Below are 16,629 nucleotides of genomic sequence, written 5' to 3' on the forward strand. Positions count from 1 at the left end.
ATTTAGATATTCTGGAATAACTCCCCCATGTGGACATTATTCTGAAATAGAAAAGTGATTTTATTCCAGAATTATTAATCTGCTTCAGAAGCAAAGTAATTATTCTGGAATAAAGTCACATTTTGTTTCAGAATGGAGTGCTCATGTGGGGAGTTATTCCAGAATAACTATGCCAGTCAATTTCCCAGTGTAGACAAGTCCTTAGTAACAACTTCCTCTTAAGTATAGATATAGGTATTTTACACTGACCCAATTCTGACAGTCATTACTCACAAAAGTGTAGCCTGTATTTAGCAAAGCTGTTCCCTGTCCCCACCCTGTCCGCTATCTTGTCATGTTGACCCGCCTTCCTTGTTATGGAAACACTTTCAAAAGCCCATCAATAGCAACCCTAAATTGGTTAAAGTGGGACACAAGAAAAGAGCAGTTCTTTAGGGTGAAGTCTTCAGGTAAAACTTCCATTGAAACAAATGGGAATTTTCCCTGGGTAAGGATTGTAGGATTTTGGTGGGCAACCTGCGGCCTACAGCCCACGCCGCTTCCCGCAGCTCCCATTGGCCAGGATCAGCGAACCGCAGCCACTGGGAGCTGCGGGTGGCTGTGCCTGCGGATAGTCAATGTCGACAAACTGTCTTGCAGCCCGCCAGCAGATTACCCTGACGGGCCGTGTGGGGCCCGCAGGCTGCAGGTTGCCCACCACTGATTTAGCCCATAGTTAACTATGCTCCACTGATAATTAGTAGTTTGAATTCTGAGAGATTACTGAAGGTTTGTTAAAGTTATTCTTCTTTCCTATGTATAAAAGGCAGTAGAGTGGCTCCTATTTTGGTAAACTTACTTATTGTTAAAATTCATCTTAAACATATATGAATAAGAGTCACTGAAATAGAAATGCAAACTCGATCTTATCGCTATACAGTCATCATACACCATAGACTAGGGTACTAACCTGTAATGTAACAAAGATCACACAGTGCTTCCTCTCTCCCATTTCTTCAACCTTTCCCACAGGTAACAACCATCGTTAATATAACTAGGTAATTGATCAACCAAGCCAAGACATGTTCCTAAAAGAATAATGCCTTCCCCAAATTTGGTTACCCATAATAAACCCCTTTAAAATCTTTAGCTTTTGAACAAACTCCTATTTAGTATTGATTTTCAACAGCTAGAGAGAAAAGAAAAGAATCATACACCAAAAAGAGATCTTTGCTACGAGATTGCACTCAGGATTGAGCTGATAATGTTGTATTGCAAGTGATAAATCTACAAGCTGCAGAAAACCACAAATCCGCTTAGTCTATCTTTAGAGCAAAAGTCACATCCTTTCATTGTTTTCATTGCACTTATGCAATGAAAAATGACATTCAAGCTCGGGAACTTTGAAATACTGGGGTTCACTTTATGCTTTAATACTCCATGGCTAAACAAATTGCAACAGAATACCATGTTATATTATTGGAAACAGAACCCAATCAGACACTTTGACGTATTTTTACATTGTTCTAGTAATTTTTTTAAGTATTAATTCCAATCTAAAACCTAACCCAAATTTTAATTAATCCTTTTGTCATATCCATCCATAAAACTAATTATATATTATATAAAACTATGGGGACATCGGATCATTCTTTTAAAATGTAATTCAGAGTCAAGATTTACTTTGAATACGTTTCCTGTGCTACAGCCTCAGGGTCTACTTTGATTATTCTGGCCAAGAAGAGCTGAGGCCAAGAAAGGTTGTTGCCTATATGCACACGCTCCTTTGAGAGTTAAGGCATAAAACAAAATACATAATTTGGGGTGGGAAATGTAGAGCAATGGTGAAAATGTGCAAATCTCAACAGGTTTTAATTGTCAACCGCAGCTTTAAGCACATATGTAGAAATAAAGTACAAGTACAACCTCTCAAGAGGATAATCCTATAAAGGCGAGTTGTCTCAGAGCTGTAAGCCAGAATCACGTCCCTAGTTAACTTTGATGGCAGGGATGATAGCACCATCCATCCCACTCATCATACTGCGCAATCATCAATCCAGTGAGACGCTGTTCATATTGTACAGCCCTCAACAGGAAAATTGCCTTCCAAAAGACTACAGTGCTGCATTGATATACATATGCAAAAATTTACCTTGGTGATACAGCCATGGAAGGGGACCCATTTCAATAGTGTTTGCAGACAGTTTGAGATGTGATGGTTTTGTTTTGCGTTTACGCTGTTAGGAATTATGTGCTTAAATTAAGCCTTTAGACTTTTGATTTAATATTGAATCTATGCTTAAAGCGTGGAAGACCTATATTCCTTTGTTATTTTAGTCAGTCAAAAATGATGGAGGGGCTACCAGTTCAGAAGAGGTAAATGGGCCAGACCCCAGTCACCAAGTAAGTGTTTGGATTTATTCATCTCTCGGTGATGGGTTTCACTGTAGCTTATTTCCCACTTATGTATCTGATTGGCTTTTTAGTACAAAAAATCACGGATTGTAAAAAGATGGTATCATGTCCATGGAATTTCTTCCATTCATTGTTGCTTAATAAGGATGAATGAAGGTTAAAAAAAAAATTCATGTTTTTCATTTTCATAATAATTAGTAAAATGAACCAATTTTTATAATCTATTTTCCTTTACAGCCTTTATGCTATTTGTTTACTTTCCCACTTCAATCACCTTGGACAGTGAAATTAACCAGATATCTTTTGAGTCGGTTATTTTCTAGAGCATCACATGCACTATTGGAGAGATATTATATTCCAACAAACACTATGGAAGAAGAGTTAAATTTAAAGTAAAAACTTTCACTGAAATTTAACAAAAATCAGGAAAACATTTCTTTGTTTTGTTTTTCTTTAAACAAAACCTAAAGCATGAGCCAAAACTACCCGATCGTGTCCCTTTATATTCCTTATTGTGCCAAGATTTCTTTATAAAATCACTGACTTTTCTAGTAGAAATTCAAAAGCTGTGATCTTTACTATGAGCCAGATCCTCAGCTGGTGTAAATCAGCAGACCTCCATTTAAGTCACTGGAGCTAAATCAACTGACACTAGCTAAGGATCTGGCCATGTATGGACTGTTATGGTTTTCTGTAACTCAGTAGCAAAATTAAAGCTGTGATGAAAATTGACCTATCAGACCTTCTTTCTTCATTCTCATTTTTATCATCAGGAAAGTGTTTTTCTGTTGTGTAACATCCGCTGATAGTTTAAGCTAATCTTAGCTGATGATTCTCTTATAGAGATCACAGAAGATACAAGGTCTGATTCTGAACTCTTTACTCTTATAAGCTAACAATTCTTTACTTACAATGAGGCTTCTCAGATGACTACCGTCCTGGGCTCATATTCTATACTTTTTTCTTTTTCTTTTCCTTTTTTTTTTAAATTGTCAGTTGCTACCAATTACCTACCATATTTCTAGAAAAAACATGTATGTATTGGGCCTGATTCTCCTCTCACTTGCACTGAGGAGAATCAGTCCATTGTTCACTTTATTTTAATTGTTTTGCCAAGAGCATAACCTTGAAAGCTTTCTACTGACTTCAAAATCTTTGGATCAAGCCTTAGTAAAACATGACAGGAAAAATACTATCCTGTTAATTTTTTTTATTACTTTTTTCCGTGAGAGTAAATTAACTCCAAAAGAGGTAATGCAGTTTGTCAGATGCAGATCAACCTTTAAAATGAGAAACATTAACATGGTTCATTATTCATAGGTTTCAGTTTGTATTTCCTGATGTCACTCCCATCAATATTAAATGTGTCAATTTCCTGCCTTTCAAGATTAATATGAAACACCTCAAAGAGATTATCTGATTTTTTTCTGCTTTGTCTGAAAAAAATATTACCGATATTGTTTAAAGTGTTTTTTCTGAGTAACATCAAAGGCCAAAATGTGCTTGCTACATTTATCAGAACAGTCCCATTGAAGCCAGTTTGGATTTGGCCTGAAAAACTACAATAACTATCAGGAACTCACACAATTGAATAAACATGATAGGACAGAATCTGCCCTAACTTTACAACCTGTATGATCCCATTGATTTCATAGGGTGTTTATCAGGGCTAGACTCTGTCCTCACATCTTGGAACTTAGTCCTAGTCTGCACTTAAAACTTAGGTCAACATAGCCGTGGTGCTCATGTGCGTGGAAAAATCCACACCATTGACTGTTCTAGCAATGCTGACCTAATCCTGATGTAGATGCAGCTCGGTTGATGGAAAAATGCTTCTATTAACCTATCTACCATCACTTGGGGAGGTGGAATTCCTACAATGATGGAAGCAATTATACCACTATACACCTGTAGGGTGGACATGGCCTCAGACACATCCCATGTTGTAGTGCAGGAATCTTTGTACTTTGATTATTTCTAGTTGTTCATGCAGGTCTGCGAATCCACTAAATAGTGACATTTCAAAAAGCAATCTATGGCAAATAAGAGGGACAAGTATCTTGTCAAACAAAGCAGGAGGCGAGCAAATGAGTGCTTCTTGTTTGACATTGAAATTAGTCAGAATAAGGATAGACAGAATTAAATTTGGTTTTATGCAGCACTTTTCCTTGCATTCCTTGCACCCCCAGAAACCCGATTTGTAAGTTTTGGGTGCCCACAGAACACATACAAATCAGCTCTTTTACCCCATATGCAATTATTTACAAGATACAGTGTCTGTGTAGATAAATCCGGCAGTTGCTGAATAGCTCTGAGTTTGCCTTAAGAATATTCTTTTTTCCTAAGAGACACAGCTGGCCTCAGTATGGTGTATAATGCCGTTGCTCAAACTGCATTATAAACCCGATTATAACTCCAAATTTGATGGGTCGTCTTATGTGCCACAGCAGAATGAGGGAATTCCAGAGAAATGATATAGGTTTGATTTTATATAAAGGTTGAGAAATCAATATACAAGCAAGCAATACATAGACATACTACCTCCCCAAAAGAAAAGGAACAAGGGTTCACAGTTGAAAATAAAGACAATATTATAACTGAGGCCATGTCTATAAGTACAGCACTGCAGCAGCGCAGCTGTACCAATACAGGTGTGCAGCTGCAGCGCGTCTGGTGAAGACTCGACTCTCTATGCTGACAGGAGAGACCTCTCCCGTCAGCATCATAAAACCACCTCCGCCAGCAGCAGAAGCTGTGTTGTGACATAGCGCTGTGCACATGAGCGCTTATGTCTTTATAACTTATGTTGCTGGGGGGGGGGGGGGGGGGGATTTCACACCCCTGTGTGACATAAGTTATGCTGACATAGGCTGTAGTGTAGACGTAGCCTTAGTCAAGGAATTAAGTTCTTCAATCTTAAACAGCAGGGGAATTGGCATGGATATAGAATCAAAGGTTCTCTGACCTGCAAGATTTTGGTGTGAGCAGTACATATATAGCAAGGATGTAGAGAAACTGGAACAGATCCAGAAGCGAGTAACAAAGATGATCAAAGGGATGGACTGCAAGCTATATGAGCAAAGGCTGAAGGAACTGGGTATGTTTAGTTTGGAGATTAAGGGAGGACAAATACTTGGAAGGCTGCCTTAAAAAATGGAGAAAAGTCCTCTCTTGCCACAGAGGGCAGGACAAGAGGCAATGGGTTCAAACTACACCATAGCAGATTTAGGTTCTGTCTACACTACAGACCTTACAGCGGCACAGCTGTACCACTGCAGCTGTGCTGCTGTAAGGTGTCCCATGTAGCTGCTCTATGCTGGCGGGAGAGAGCTCTCCTGTCGGCTTAATTAAACCACTCCCAATGAGCAACGGTAGCTATGTCAGTGGGAGAGCATCTCCCACCGACATAGCGCTGTCCATACAGGCACTTTTGTCGGTGAAAGTTATTTCGGTCGGGGGAGCGGGGTGTCTTTTTTTCCACATCCCTGACTGTCAAAAGTTTTATTGACAAACATGCTAGTGTAGACATAGCCTTAGATTAAATCTCAGAAAAGACTTCCTAACTGTAAGAACAGTAGGACAATGAAATGGACTGCCTAACGAGGTTGTCGATGCTCCTTCACTGGAGGTTTTCAAAAGAAAGCTGGATAGCCATCTGTCTTGGATAGTTTAGGCACAACAAATTCTGCAGTCTTGGCAGGGAGTTAGACTAAATGACCCTTGTGGTCCCTTTGAACCCTATGATTCTATAATGAAAAGGAAAGAGGGACTTATGTGAAATTGACCAGTTGTAGTATTGCCAACCCCAGGAATTCAAAAATCATAAATCAGGCCCCCAAAATTATGTGATGAGCTTAAAAATCATCATTATTTTTTTTAATAATAGATTTGGAGTTCTTTTTCTTTGTCTCCTGGTTTTTGAGCCTTTAGAGCAGGGGTCGGCAACCTTTCAGAAGTGGTGTGCTGAGTCTTCATTTATTCAGTCTAATTTAAGGTTTCGCGTGCCAGTAATGCACTTTAATGTTTTTAGAAGGTCTCTTTCTATAAGTCTATAATATATAACTAAACTATTGTTGTATGCAAAGTAAATAAGGTTTTTAAAATGTTTAAGAAGCTTCATTTAAAATTAAATTAAAATGCAGAGCCCCCCGGACTGGTGGCCAGGACCCGGACAGTGTGAGTGCCACTGAAAATCAGCTCGCGTGCCGCCTTCGGCACGCGTGCCATAGATTGCCTACCCCTGCTTTAGAGTTTATACTTCGAAGTTTCTCTGTAACCATGATAGCTAAAGACTTACTTTGTTTTTAATGAAAGCTGATATTCTCCTGTAATCACGTGATTCCAGGATATGGAGCTTTAAGAAAATCAACCACTACTATGAGACTCACAATAAAATCAGAAGAGTTGGCAACACTGCAATTTGTTAAACCATGGGAGTATCTTCAGGCTGCAAGGGCCAAATTTGCAGATGGCCTAAATATGTCTAATTTGTAGGCTCCACTACCATGATTCTTTTTAACTGAATAAATAAGTCAATATAGTTTTGACAAGTCTTATATGATGCAAAAAGAAATTCCCATTTGCAAGCAAATGTTTTAGCACAAATGTAACCAGTAATCTACAACCACAGAAACTGACAGAATCATCATGTTATTTTATTTGTTCTTCAGATCTGAATCTTGATTTGTGAACTTTGACCCTATCCACTTGTTTTCTCAATTTGAGTTCTTACCTTCACTGTATTTGTCTGCTCTGTAATGTTGTTTGTGTTTTAAGGAATTCACAGTGTCTCCTTTTGCAATTCCATGCAGCATTTTCTATGGCACTGGACTTCCATGGCCAAATCATGGCTTGTTAATCACCTGGTGGAGTATTGTAATTTTATAGACGGGATATTTTTACCTCTGCTTTATGTGCCCTGCTACCTGTCTTTATCGCTCCTTCCCTTGCACTTTCAAGCTTCTATGGTGACTTTGCAGCTTGGGATACAGAGACGGTTATATCTTTGCAGCTGTGAGAGCATGCATGTAATTCTCTATATCTATAAATATACGGTCTTTTCTTTTTTTAAATCACGTGCCGCTGTCTGCTGAAGAAGCTTCACTGTAGAAATATATAAAAATAAAGGCTATGCAGAAAGGGTCTGATCCTCAGTCTTTACTCACATAAGTGATCTCAGTCTCATTGGGGCTACTGTCCTAAGTAAAGGCTGCTGAATCAGGCCCAAGCTCTGTATGTTGGAGGTGGCCTTTGATTTTTACTATATTTATGAACCTCCTGCCAAAATGTTTATATTTTCCACTAAAAATAACCATTGTTTGAAACTGCTTTAGACATCAGGCTCCACAGAGAGGCCAGTTGCGCCAACGGAAAGTGAACCTGTGGGCCAGAAGAGCAAGGAGAGTTCAAAAGACAAAACGTCTACAACAGAGCTGAGCAAACAGGAAACCCAAGATCAGCAAGACTCCAGAGAACAGCAAACCACAGCCACCGACTCAATCCAGAATGGAGGAGACACTGCGAAGGACTCCCCCCTCAAGAAAATGGAGAAGAGACAGTCATTTGGAGGCTTTTTTAAGGGCTTAGTACGTTAAATTAACTTTTGCTTTTAAATCGTGATTCCGCTGATTTAAATGACGACCCTGCAAGCTGCCTCTTGTGAGCAGACCCCTGCACTGGTACATGCTATTAACTTCAATGGGGTGACACTGGAGTTCACTTAGATGGAGCAGCTTGCAGGATCAGGGCCTTACGGCAGCACATTTTCAGCCAGAGGCAGGGGAAAATGGGAACACAGCTGCCAATCAACATTAGAGCAGGTGGAAAATACCTTGGGAATACGTGCGTGGATTTTTCTTTGCCACTTTATTTTGTGGCATTTCACACCCCTGAAATTTAGATTTTTTGGGAAAATGTTGTTGACTGAACATCTGAACTCTCATGAGCTTGGGGGATGCCAACGAGTCTAGTGCTTGTTCGGGGTATACAATGGGTATGGCTCCTTCTGCTTTCCTTCTCTCACCCATCTAGTGAGGCCTTGGCGAGCAAGGTTGTTGTAGTTGTGTTGGTCGCAGGATATGAGAGAGACAAGGTGGGTGAGGCAATATCTTTTATTAAGTCCCCCGAAGAACAACAATGTGGGTAAAACCAGACAATCACTAAGCTCTCAAATGAACTGACTCAGAAAAAAATGATAAGACAGAAATACCCTAACACCTGCGGGTAAACGCTTTTTACAAAACCATCACTCTCCATATCTGACCTCTCAGTCCTCATCCTCAAAGAAAAGCTGCACCACACCTGTGCAGTTTTAGTGTGGGAGCTAAAATTCATAACTTTGCTAGACATTAAAAGTCATGAACGGAGACACTGATTTTATGTCTCATTACAACAATCTGCAATCTACTAATCCTCCTTTGTCCTATGACTGCAGAGGTGTTCATTGCCCACTTCATTGTGAATAGTCTCTTGCAACATGTGTTAACTCCTTATGCTTAACACTTTGTCCCACCTTGTATTTAGCTAGGAGACTCTGATTACATTTCCCAGACCTGAAGAAGAGCTCTCTGTAGCTCAAAAACATCTCTTTCAGCAGCAGAAGTTGGCCCAATAAAAGATATTACCTCACCGACATTGTCTCTCTCATGGTGAGCAATGCAAAAGCTAGTTCACAGATAGCCACTTGCCTCTGTTAAGATGCCTTCTCTCTAAACAACCAATGTCAGGAACAGAGGAGTCAAGCATTTTCTAGTAGCTTTTCATAAAATCAATTGGCAGGAAACAACTTGTTCCGCTCTCCCTACCACAACAGAGAGACTGAGTACAACATGCAATGGGATCACTCCTGACTTCAAACCCTCATCCAAGGCTAGCCACATCTTTTTACATCCCAAATGGACATCGCCAAGAATACCCAGTGGTGGGAAGAACACAAAACGATGAGGCCACCTTAGCTGTAATGAATCTGGTTGTGAGAGGTTATTTAAAACTTTTTTTCCCCCTGGCTCTGCTCATAAGGTGGCTAGGAAAGAAAATAAAACAGCCAACCACCACTGCCCAGAAGAGGAAAAAGCAAGTAGAACAGAATTTAAATTGACACTGATTTGAAAACTAGCCCTTTTAGAACATTAGGTTATAAAGTTAAGCTGTTGTTCAGAACAATATGACTCATTTTGTGGCAGATGTTTTTCCACATCATAAGGAGTGTTTGATTTACATTCATTTCACAGAATTGTGATCTATCCTACACTGTGCTATTTGCATTACAAAAAATTTGTATATTGGCCGGGGAAGGAGAAGGAAAGAAACTTAACTCTTTCTGCATGATCTCTTCATAATAATGAAGCCACTTACAATTTTTTTTTTCCTGTTTAACATATATGTATCATTTAGAGGCCTTGAGTGAAATCCTGGCCTTCTTAAAATCTGGGGGTATTTTGCCATTGAAATCAGTGGAGCCAGAATTTCACCCCAGATGTTCAGGGATGCTAAGTACTAATAATTTACATTGACGTCCATTCATCTGCAGCCAGTGCTTAATTTGTGCTGGGGCTTGCCAGAGTTGAGCCCCAACACCTCTAGGCTTGGCAGTTCATAGCCCCAGCACCACTGTGCTTGCCGCATCCGTTATTAAAGTAAAAAATTGCTTGAGCCCCAGTACCTCTTTCATTACAAATTAAGCACTGTCTGCAGCTCCCACTGAAGTCAAGGGGTAGATCCTGTTGCTCAGCATCCTCTGGGAGAAGCAGGACCTTGTTTATACCTACTGTTTGTATCTTGTACAAACTGGTCCCAGTTATTAGACACGTGCTCCTGAGTGCGTGTGTACTTTCCCACTCACCCAAATCTGTGTGCAAGTCCCCAATATGCACAAGTATATAAATATGTGTATATGCACCACATGACTGACAAGCATACAGTGTACTCACGTGTCTGGAAAACTCGACTCATATTATGTATATTTGTAACCAATCCCACTTTGGCCAACAGCAGGGTTTGAACCTGGGATCTTCTGGTGTAAAACCAGGAGCTTCTATTGCTTGACCTAAACGATTTAGCTGGTAGCTGTAGTAGATTTGTTAACCTCTTATGTGAACTGAGTAGAGGGCGTCCTCGCATGGGTTACAAGTTGACCAGGCAAATATTTACTACCTCTATTGTTTCTAGAGATAATGGAGAATTGCTTGGTTTGAATTCTGCAGAAATTAAATACTGTGGGCCAAATAGCAATATCTTTTCTTAGTCAAAATTCTCAGTGAAGTCAATGAGTGAGAAAGGGGCTCTGTATTTGTAGACAATAGTTCTTTATTTTGTATTGTGTCATTCATACAAGCTGCACCAGAAACTTTTCATACAGCTAGGCCATGTCTACACTAGCACTTATGTCAGCAAAACTTTTGTCGCTCATGAGTGTAAAAAAACCCACCTTCCTGAGCAACAAATTTTGCTGGCATAAGCACTCATGTGCACAGCACTGTGTCAGTGGGAGACGCTCTCCCGCCGACATAGCTACCACCTCTCATTGAGCTGGTTTTATTATGTTGACGGGAGAGCTCTCTCCCATTGGCATAACATGGCTACATGAGCGCTCTTCCAATGGCACAGCTGTATTGGTACAGTTGTGCCGCTGTAAGCTTGTAAGTGTAGACATGGCCTTAAATAGCTACAGCATTAGAATAATTGCAAAGAGATTAGGAGGCAAACAAGAGAATATGTTTTTATATAAGAGTCAGTGAGGCAGGAGGATGTCTCTCAGACAGAGCAGAGAAGGCTTTTGCACCAAGAGAGATGAGATTGTGTGCAGAAAAAGAGAGGTGGATATTGCTACAAGCAAGTAAAGTGAAGGGAGAATAGAAAGAGAGATTCTCTGAGATATTTTTCTTTGCTACTTTGTATTTCTCATGCCTGATATGAATTTGGCCATGCAGTGCATCATTTTCTGTTGCATTAACAAAGCCCTAACATACTCTGGTATCTTTCCTCTTTCGTGAGCAGAATAACTCCTTTTTATATGTATGTATATAGTGGAAAGGTTTTAGATTTATAGTTTATCTGGCCAGTTGGCTAGCTCTTCAACTGGGAAAGCCAATCCACTACCAGATCTTGCTGCACAGAGGAGATGGATGTTTTGATCTCTCCAATCAGGAAGAATATTCAGCATTTAAAACAGAAGTGTTCCCCAGATTGAAATATTTGACAGCATACTACCACTCCTTCATACATTTATGTCTCAAGTTTTTATCCATGTCTAAAGAAGTCAATCCTCAATCCTTCCAGAGACCAACACTTTACAATACAACAATGATAGTTCTGAGGAGACCAAACCAAAATAAGTGGCAAAGTCCACACCACAAATTGTAATAGTTAAACTCAGAGTATTAGACTATACATAAGCCAATCATAGTATCCTCCATTCAAAGTATCAGTCCAGAAATCTGGTAACAGCTTCTCTGATAAAGTGCTGAGCTCTGGACTGATAAAATGGGGATAGAAGATATTTTAGCAGATATGGAGGTTCTCTAGACCTTACTTGTCTCCATACTCCATTGTGCATTTTCATGGGCAAAGTCCACTGGATTGTCCCTTGAATTCTGGCCAGCTGTTTTAAAAAACACTCTGCCCTGAAACCATTGATTCTTCTGGAAAAGGATAGTAGATAATATTTTCACCCCTCAGCTCACAGAGTAGTATAAAGGGAACGGAATGTGCAGGGATGCACTAGATTAGAATGTTGAGATCCGGCATCTGTTCCTAGCTACTAGTGGAACAGATTATGCTATTAGACAAAATTACAGCACCAATAGCATTGGTCTGTCAGAGAACAAGGGTCATTGACTATCTGAACTTCATTGAAAGAAGCTACACAATTCTGTGTCTGTTACATAAGCAAAAGAGGAATTCACAACGTAATAAAATGCAAAGGAATTTAGGGTAGAGTGAGAATCAGGAAAATGTACATTTACTAAAGCTCAGGATTAATGGCCTGATTTTCAGAAATAGGACAACTCAAAATGAAATAAATGGAAACTGTGGGTATTCCACACATGAAAACATTCTCGGGAACTATCTGAATCGGGATCTTCAGTACAGTGTGCATGGAGGCAATGCTTTTGTTGAGTGCGCTCTGAATCAGAACTGCCGTTCTATCACTACATTCCTGTCCCGCACTTAGAACAGATACAGTCCAAATTAAATGTGTTCCAGGTTAGCCCTCAAAGAGGTTGCACAGGAATAACTGAGAGCAGAGTTTGGACCAATGGGAACCATGCCTGCCCACGTATCTGAGGGCAGATCTGGAACTTGCTTATTAAAACAGAGGTATCAACACTTTGTTTCATAGACACAAGAGCCTTGAAAATTCTAGATAATAAGAATCACAGGCCAGCGTCCTTTCCAGCTTCCAGTTTTATTTAGCAAGGCACTTTGAAAATGGGCGCAGCGATCAGGATGTACTATAGGTGACATTAATAAATGATGCTATTTGGCAAGTGTGCTAAGTCAGTCAAAATGAGTTCACTTCCCGCCTGCAGTATTTATAGGAAACAGGGCAAACAATAGTATCTTATTTCTCAAGTTAATGTACTCATGCATTGCACAGACAGTTACAGTTGACAGACTTCAAGCTAATCATCTAACATTGGGAAATCTTTTAATTGATGTTCAGACTCTTTTAACTGGCTCAATTTGGAATGACTAGCTTGTTTTGTGTTGTTGATTTATAATTATGGTCAACTACCAATGTCGATGCATTTAAAAAGACAGCTTGTGCTGCCTGCAGGGCATAACCAGTTAGAAGCCATCTAGTTCTAGACACAGTGGTTCAAAGTCAACTTTGGTGTAAGCGGGTGCAACTCAGTTACCAATCACTGGAGTCGCACCTGCCTGCATCTGGGTCAACATAGATTGCACAGGATAAAACAGTGCCCTCTTTGGCCAACTGATGTGATGGTGGTGACTTTTAAGGGTGGAGGGGTGTTATGCTGCAATTTTTTAGAACAAGAAAAATAAAATGGCCAGCAGCCAGCAGGTCATTAACATGGCCACATGGATTAATGTCAAAGTATCTGCTGTTGCTTCACGAGCAAGGGGGAGGATTCCCTAACCATGCTTGTGAGACTAGTTTGGCTAGTCCTTTCTCCCACTTCTCTGTGAAACTGTATGTCCCAGAGTGCAATTCTCCATGCATTATTGGTGCCACCCTGTGTGCACGTCCTCTCCAGGCAATAGACCAACTGCTGAAGTTGTGAGTGATAGGGGTCTAGATTTTCCAATAATGTACTAAATACACACAGTTAGACAGAATGGTAGGTATGGCTGCGTAAGCCTAGCTAACACATGGCACTGGTCTACTGCAGGAAATCTTGTAACCGGTTTTAAATCTGGTTCAGCTAAACTAAATTTTAAAACGGTTTAGCTGTGTAGTTTAGACATGGGTTTGGATTTAGACTGTTTAAGACGCCTGTCCTTCAGAATTATTCAACTGATGTTTGCATATTTCTATTTATTGTGCTGGTTTCAAGATGACTAAAAATGGGTCAGGGCACCCCAAATCACCTAAAACTGGGTTTACAAAATGGCTTTAACTGCTTGGAAAACTTCACCTAATGTAAGACAGAGCCATGTCTGTGTTGTGACTAGAGCTGTTGCAACTCAACCATGTTTCTTATAATCGGGACAGAGGAGTGTCATGAACGGTTACCAGAACAGTTGGCTTTGTAGTGTAGACAGGGCATTACAAATGCAAGATCATTATGACATTTTCAAATACCTATATATGTAAAGGCATTTAATGTTCCTTTAAACTGGGAGCAGAACTCCTAAGCCCATTTGAAGGGCCCTAGTATGGGTGCAGTAACCAGTTTGGACAATGATATTTTATTGAGAACTATTCTGGAACCACAATAACATAGCATGGTTGGTTAGTGCAGTTCTCTGAAAACAATAACCAGAGAGAATGAGCAACAGCCATGTTTAGGTATAGTTGTGGCTTGCACCATTTTACTCCCATTGTGGGGAGTGTGCAGATGTGGCTCCAGCTCTCAGTAGTATTAAAAATTGATTAAAGGAGGAGAATTGAGGAGAGAGAGAAGTAACATCAATGGAAATGTCTGTTTGCAAAGAACTAAAACATAATTGCAGATGTAATTGTTCTTCAGCATTGTTCAATTATTTTTACATTTCTATATATTCTTCCCCAGGGGCCGAAACGGATGTCTGATGCTGAAGTGCAAACAGATCCAGTGTCTATTCTACCTGCTGGAAAATCCAAGTAATGAATATGCTTGGCTGCTGAAGAATCAGCCACTCTCTATGAGCTCCCTTGCAGTAAAGATGTCTCATTATTTTCCTTTATATGGCCGTCATCAAATGAGGGCCATGCTGAAGGCTAAAGGCAATGTTTGTGTACATTTGAGGTGTATCATTTACAGAATTTGTTCATTAGATGTTAGTAAGTAACTGTAAAGGTCATTGAGAAACAGTCTGTAATATTATAATTAAAGGGAGGTCATGTGAATGATTTTTAAGTCTATGGGGGTGAGAGGAAGTATAGGTGAGGTCAGCAAGTGGCAGTGAAAAAGATGAATAGCAGAGTAAGTGCATGTGATGAAAGGAATGCAATTTTTGTGGCAAAGCAGTGAACAAAGAATTCTCAGCTACAGAGCTTTAAAGCAGTCATGAAAAAAATCATATTTTGATAAAATTTATATTTAAAAGTAAATACCAACCAGCCAACCCTTATGTAGTTTGACATTATGCTGTAATTAGCAAGGTCTGCAGTATAATAGAATCAGTGGTTTTAAGATTATGCTTCAGATTGGCCTGCATATTATTAATGTAAATTAAAAGGCTAAAATGCAAAGGCTTGAAATGATTTAAAGCACAGTTTCTTCCTTGACTTGGTGAGGTAGAATAACAAATACAAATACTTAAACTATTCATACAGCACAAGGGGGCGCTAGTATCTCCACTATACTAATTCAGAGGATGTATCTACAATCTTATGTTGTTAATGTTTTTCAGATTTAGAAAAAATAAAAACCTTAGTTGTTTTGTCAGTTACTCATCTCCATTCATATCTGTAATTAATCCTAATAAAAAGCAACCCTAAGACTGACCAGAATTCTCCCTGCTTTACTAAACTCTTGTAATAATCGGGGTTAATAAATTTTACAAATGATTTCAGATTTCTGTGGTTTATTAAACCCTTATACTAACTCAAACAGGGAACTGTGGGACTGACATTTTAATGCATAGTAGCATCTGAATGATAGATTATTAAATCATACATATATCAATATACAACCAAATGTGTTTCCTTTAAAAAAATTAATCATTTGAATCTTTAGTCCTTAACTGAAGATCCTTATACAGGGACTCAGGTTGTCCCTGTTCTTTGATCATTGATATGGAAGCAAGGATAAATTACACATCCACACCATGCTTGGCTGTGGAATAAATATGTCATACTCCTTCAGTGCAAGTATCAATTAGAACTGAATTCAGATTTCAAACTTCAGTCCTTTCCAGATATCATCATTGTAGGCAGATGGATTCTGTAGCATCTGCAGAACTATATTCCTGATTAGTATTATGAAAGAAGAGGTGAAGAGATCTGTCTTTCTCATTAGGATCTTTTGTAGGTAGAAAATAATGCTTCAGTGGGCCTCTCAAACCCATAGTCTTGCAACCGATGACCAAAACTAGCGCCAGCGTCAGAAAGCTACATTGGTCTTTTAATAATTACAGCACTGTCTGTTCTTCTCCCAACCACAATGGGCCTTTAATCTGATGTCATATATAGTGATATAAATCAAGAGTAATTGTAGAAAACCACTATATGCGTCTTGGGCCTGATCCACACCTTATTGGTTTTACACCTATGTTATTCCATTGACTGCAACGAGTTAATTCTCATTTACACTGGTGTAAATGACAGGAGAATGAGTCCTGTTATATTCAGGTTGATCAGATTTAAGTTAACGTCCCATTTTCTCACTGTTCCACTTCACATAGGAAAGTTTAATGTGGCACGAAACCAGCAATAAGCCTAATAGTTACACTGGTGCAAGGCCTGTTGATACCAGTATAGCTGCAGCCACAATAGAGGTTGTACCAGAATAACTATTTCAGTTACAAAAAAACAAAACAAAACAAAAGGTCACGCCCCTAAGCTGACTTGTTATAATGCTAAAAAGTCTGTGTGAAGGCCAGACCTTCCTTAGAAGAGAAATTTAT

At 39.4% G+C, this 16,629-nt stretch overlaps 1 protein-coding gene across 1 annotated transcript in view; it reads left to right on the top strand.

The window, feature by feature from the left end:
* Nucleotides 1–15,539, top strand: part of BCAS1 (breast carcinoma amplified sequence 1) — a 93,214-nt gene extending 77,675 nt beyond the window's left edge. The window contains exons 11-14 of the mRNA XM_024195601.1: nucleotides 2,317–2,382; nucleotides 7,206–7,259; nucleotides 7,728–7,979; nucleotides 14,592–15,539. Of these exons, the coding sequence (XP_024051369.1) occupies nucleotides 2,317–2,382; nucleotides 7,206–7,259; nucleotides 7,728–7,979; nucleotides 14,592–14,666 (447 nt within the window). The 3' untranslated portion in view covers nucleotides 14,667–15,539. The remainder of the gene's footprint in view (nucleotides 1–2,316; nucleotides 2,383–7,205; nucleotides 7,260–7,727; nucleotides 7,980–14,591) is intronic.
* The last annotated feature ends 1,090 nt before the right edge of the window (nucleotides 15,540–16,629 follow it).

The sequence above is a fragment of the Terrapene carolina genome, unplaced genomic scaffold (genome assembly GCF_002925995.2).
Source record: "Terrapene carolina triunguis isolate 2854851 unplaced genomic scaffold, T_m_triunguis-2.0 Scaffold130, whole genome shotgun sequence".
Classification (NCBI taxonomy): Eukaryota; Metazoa; Chordata; order Testudines; family Emydidae; genus Terrapene; species Terrapene triunguis.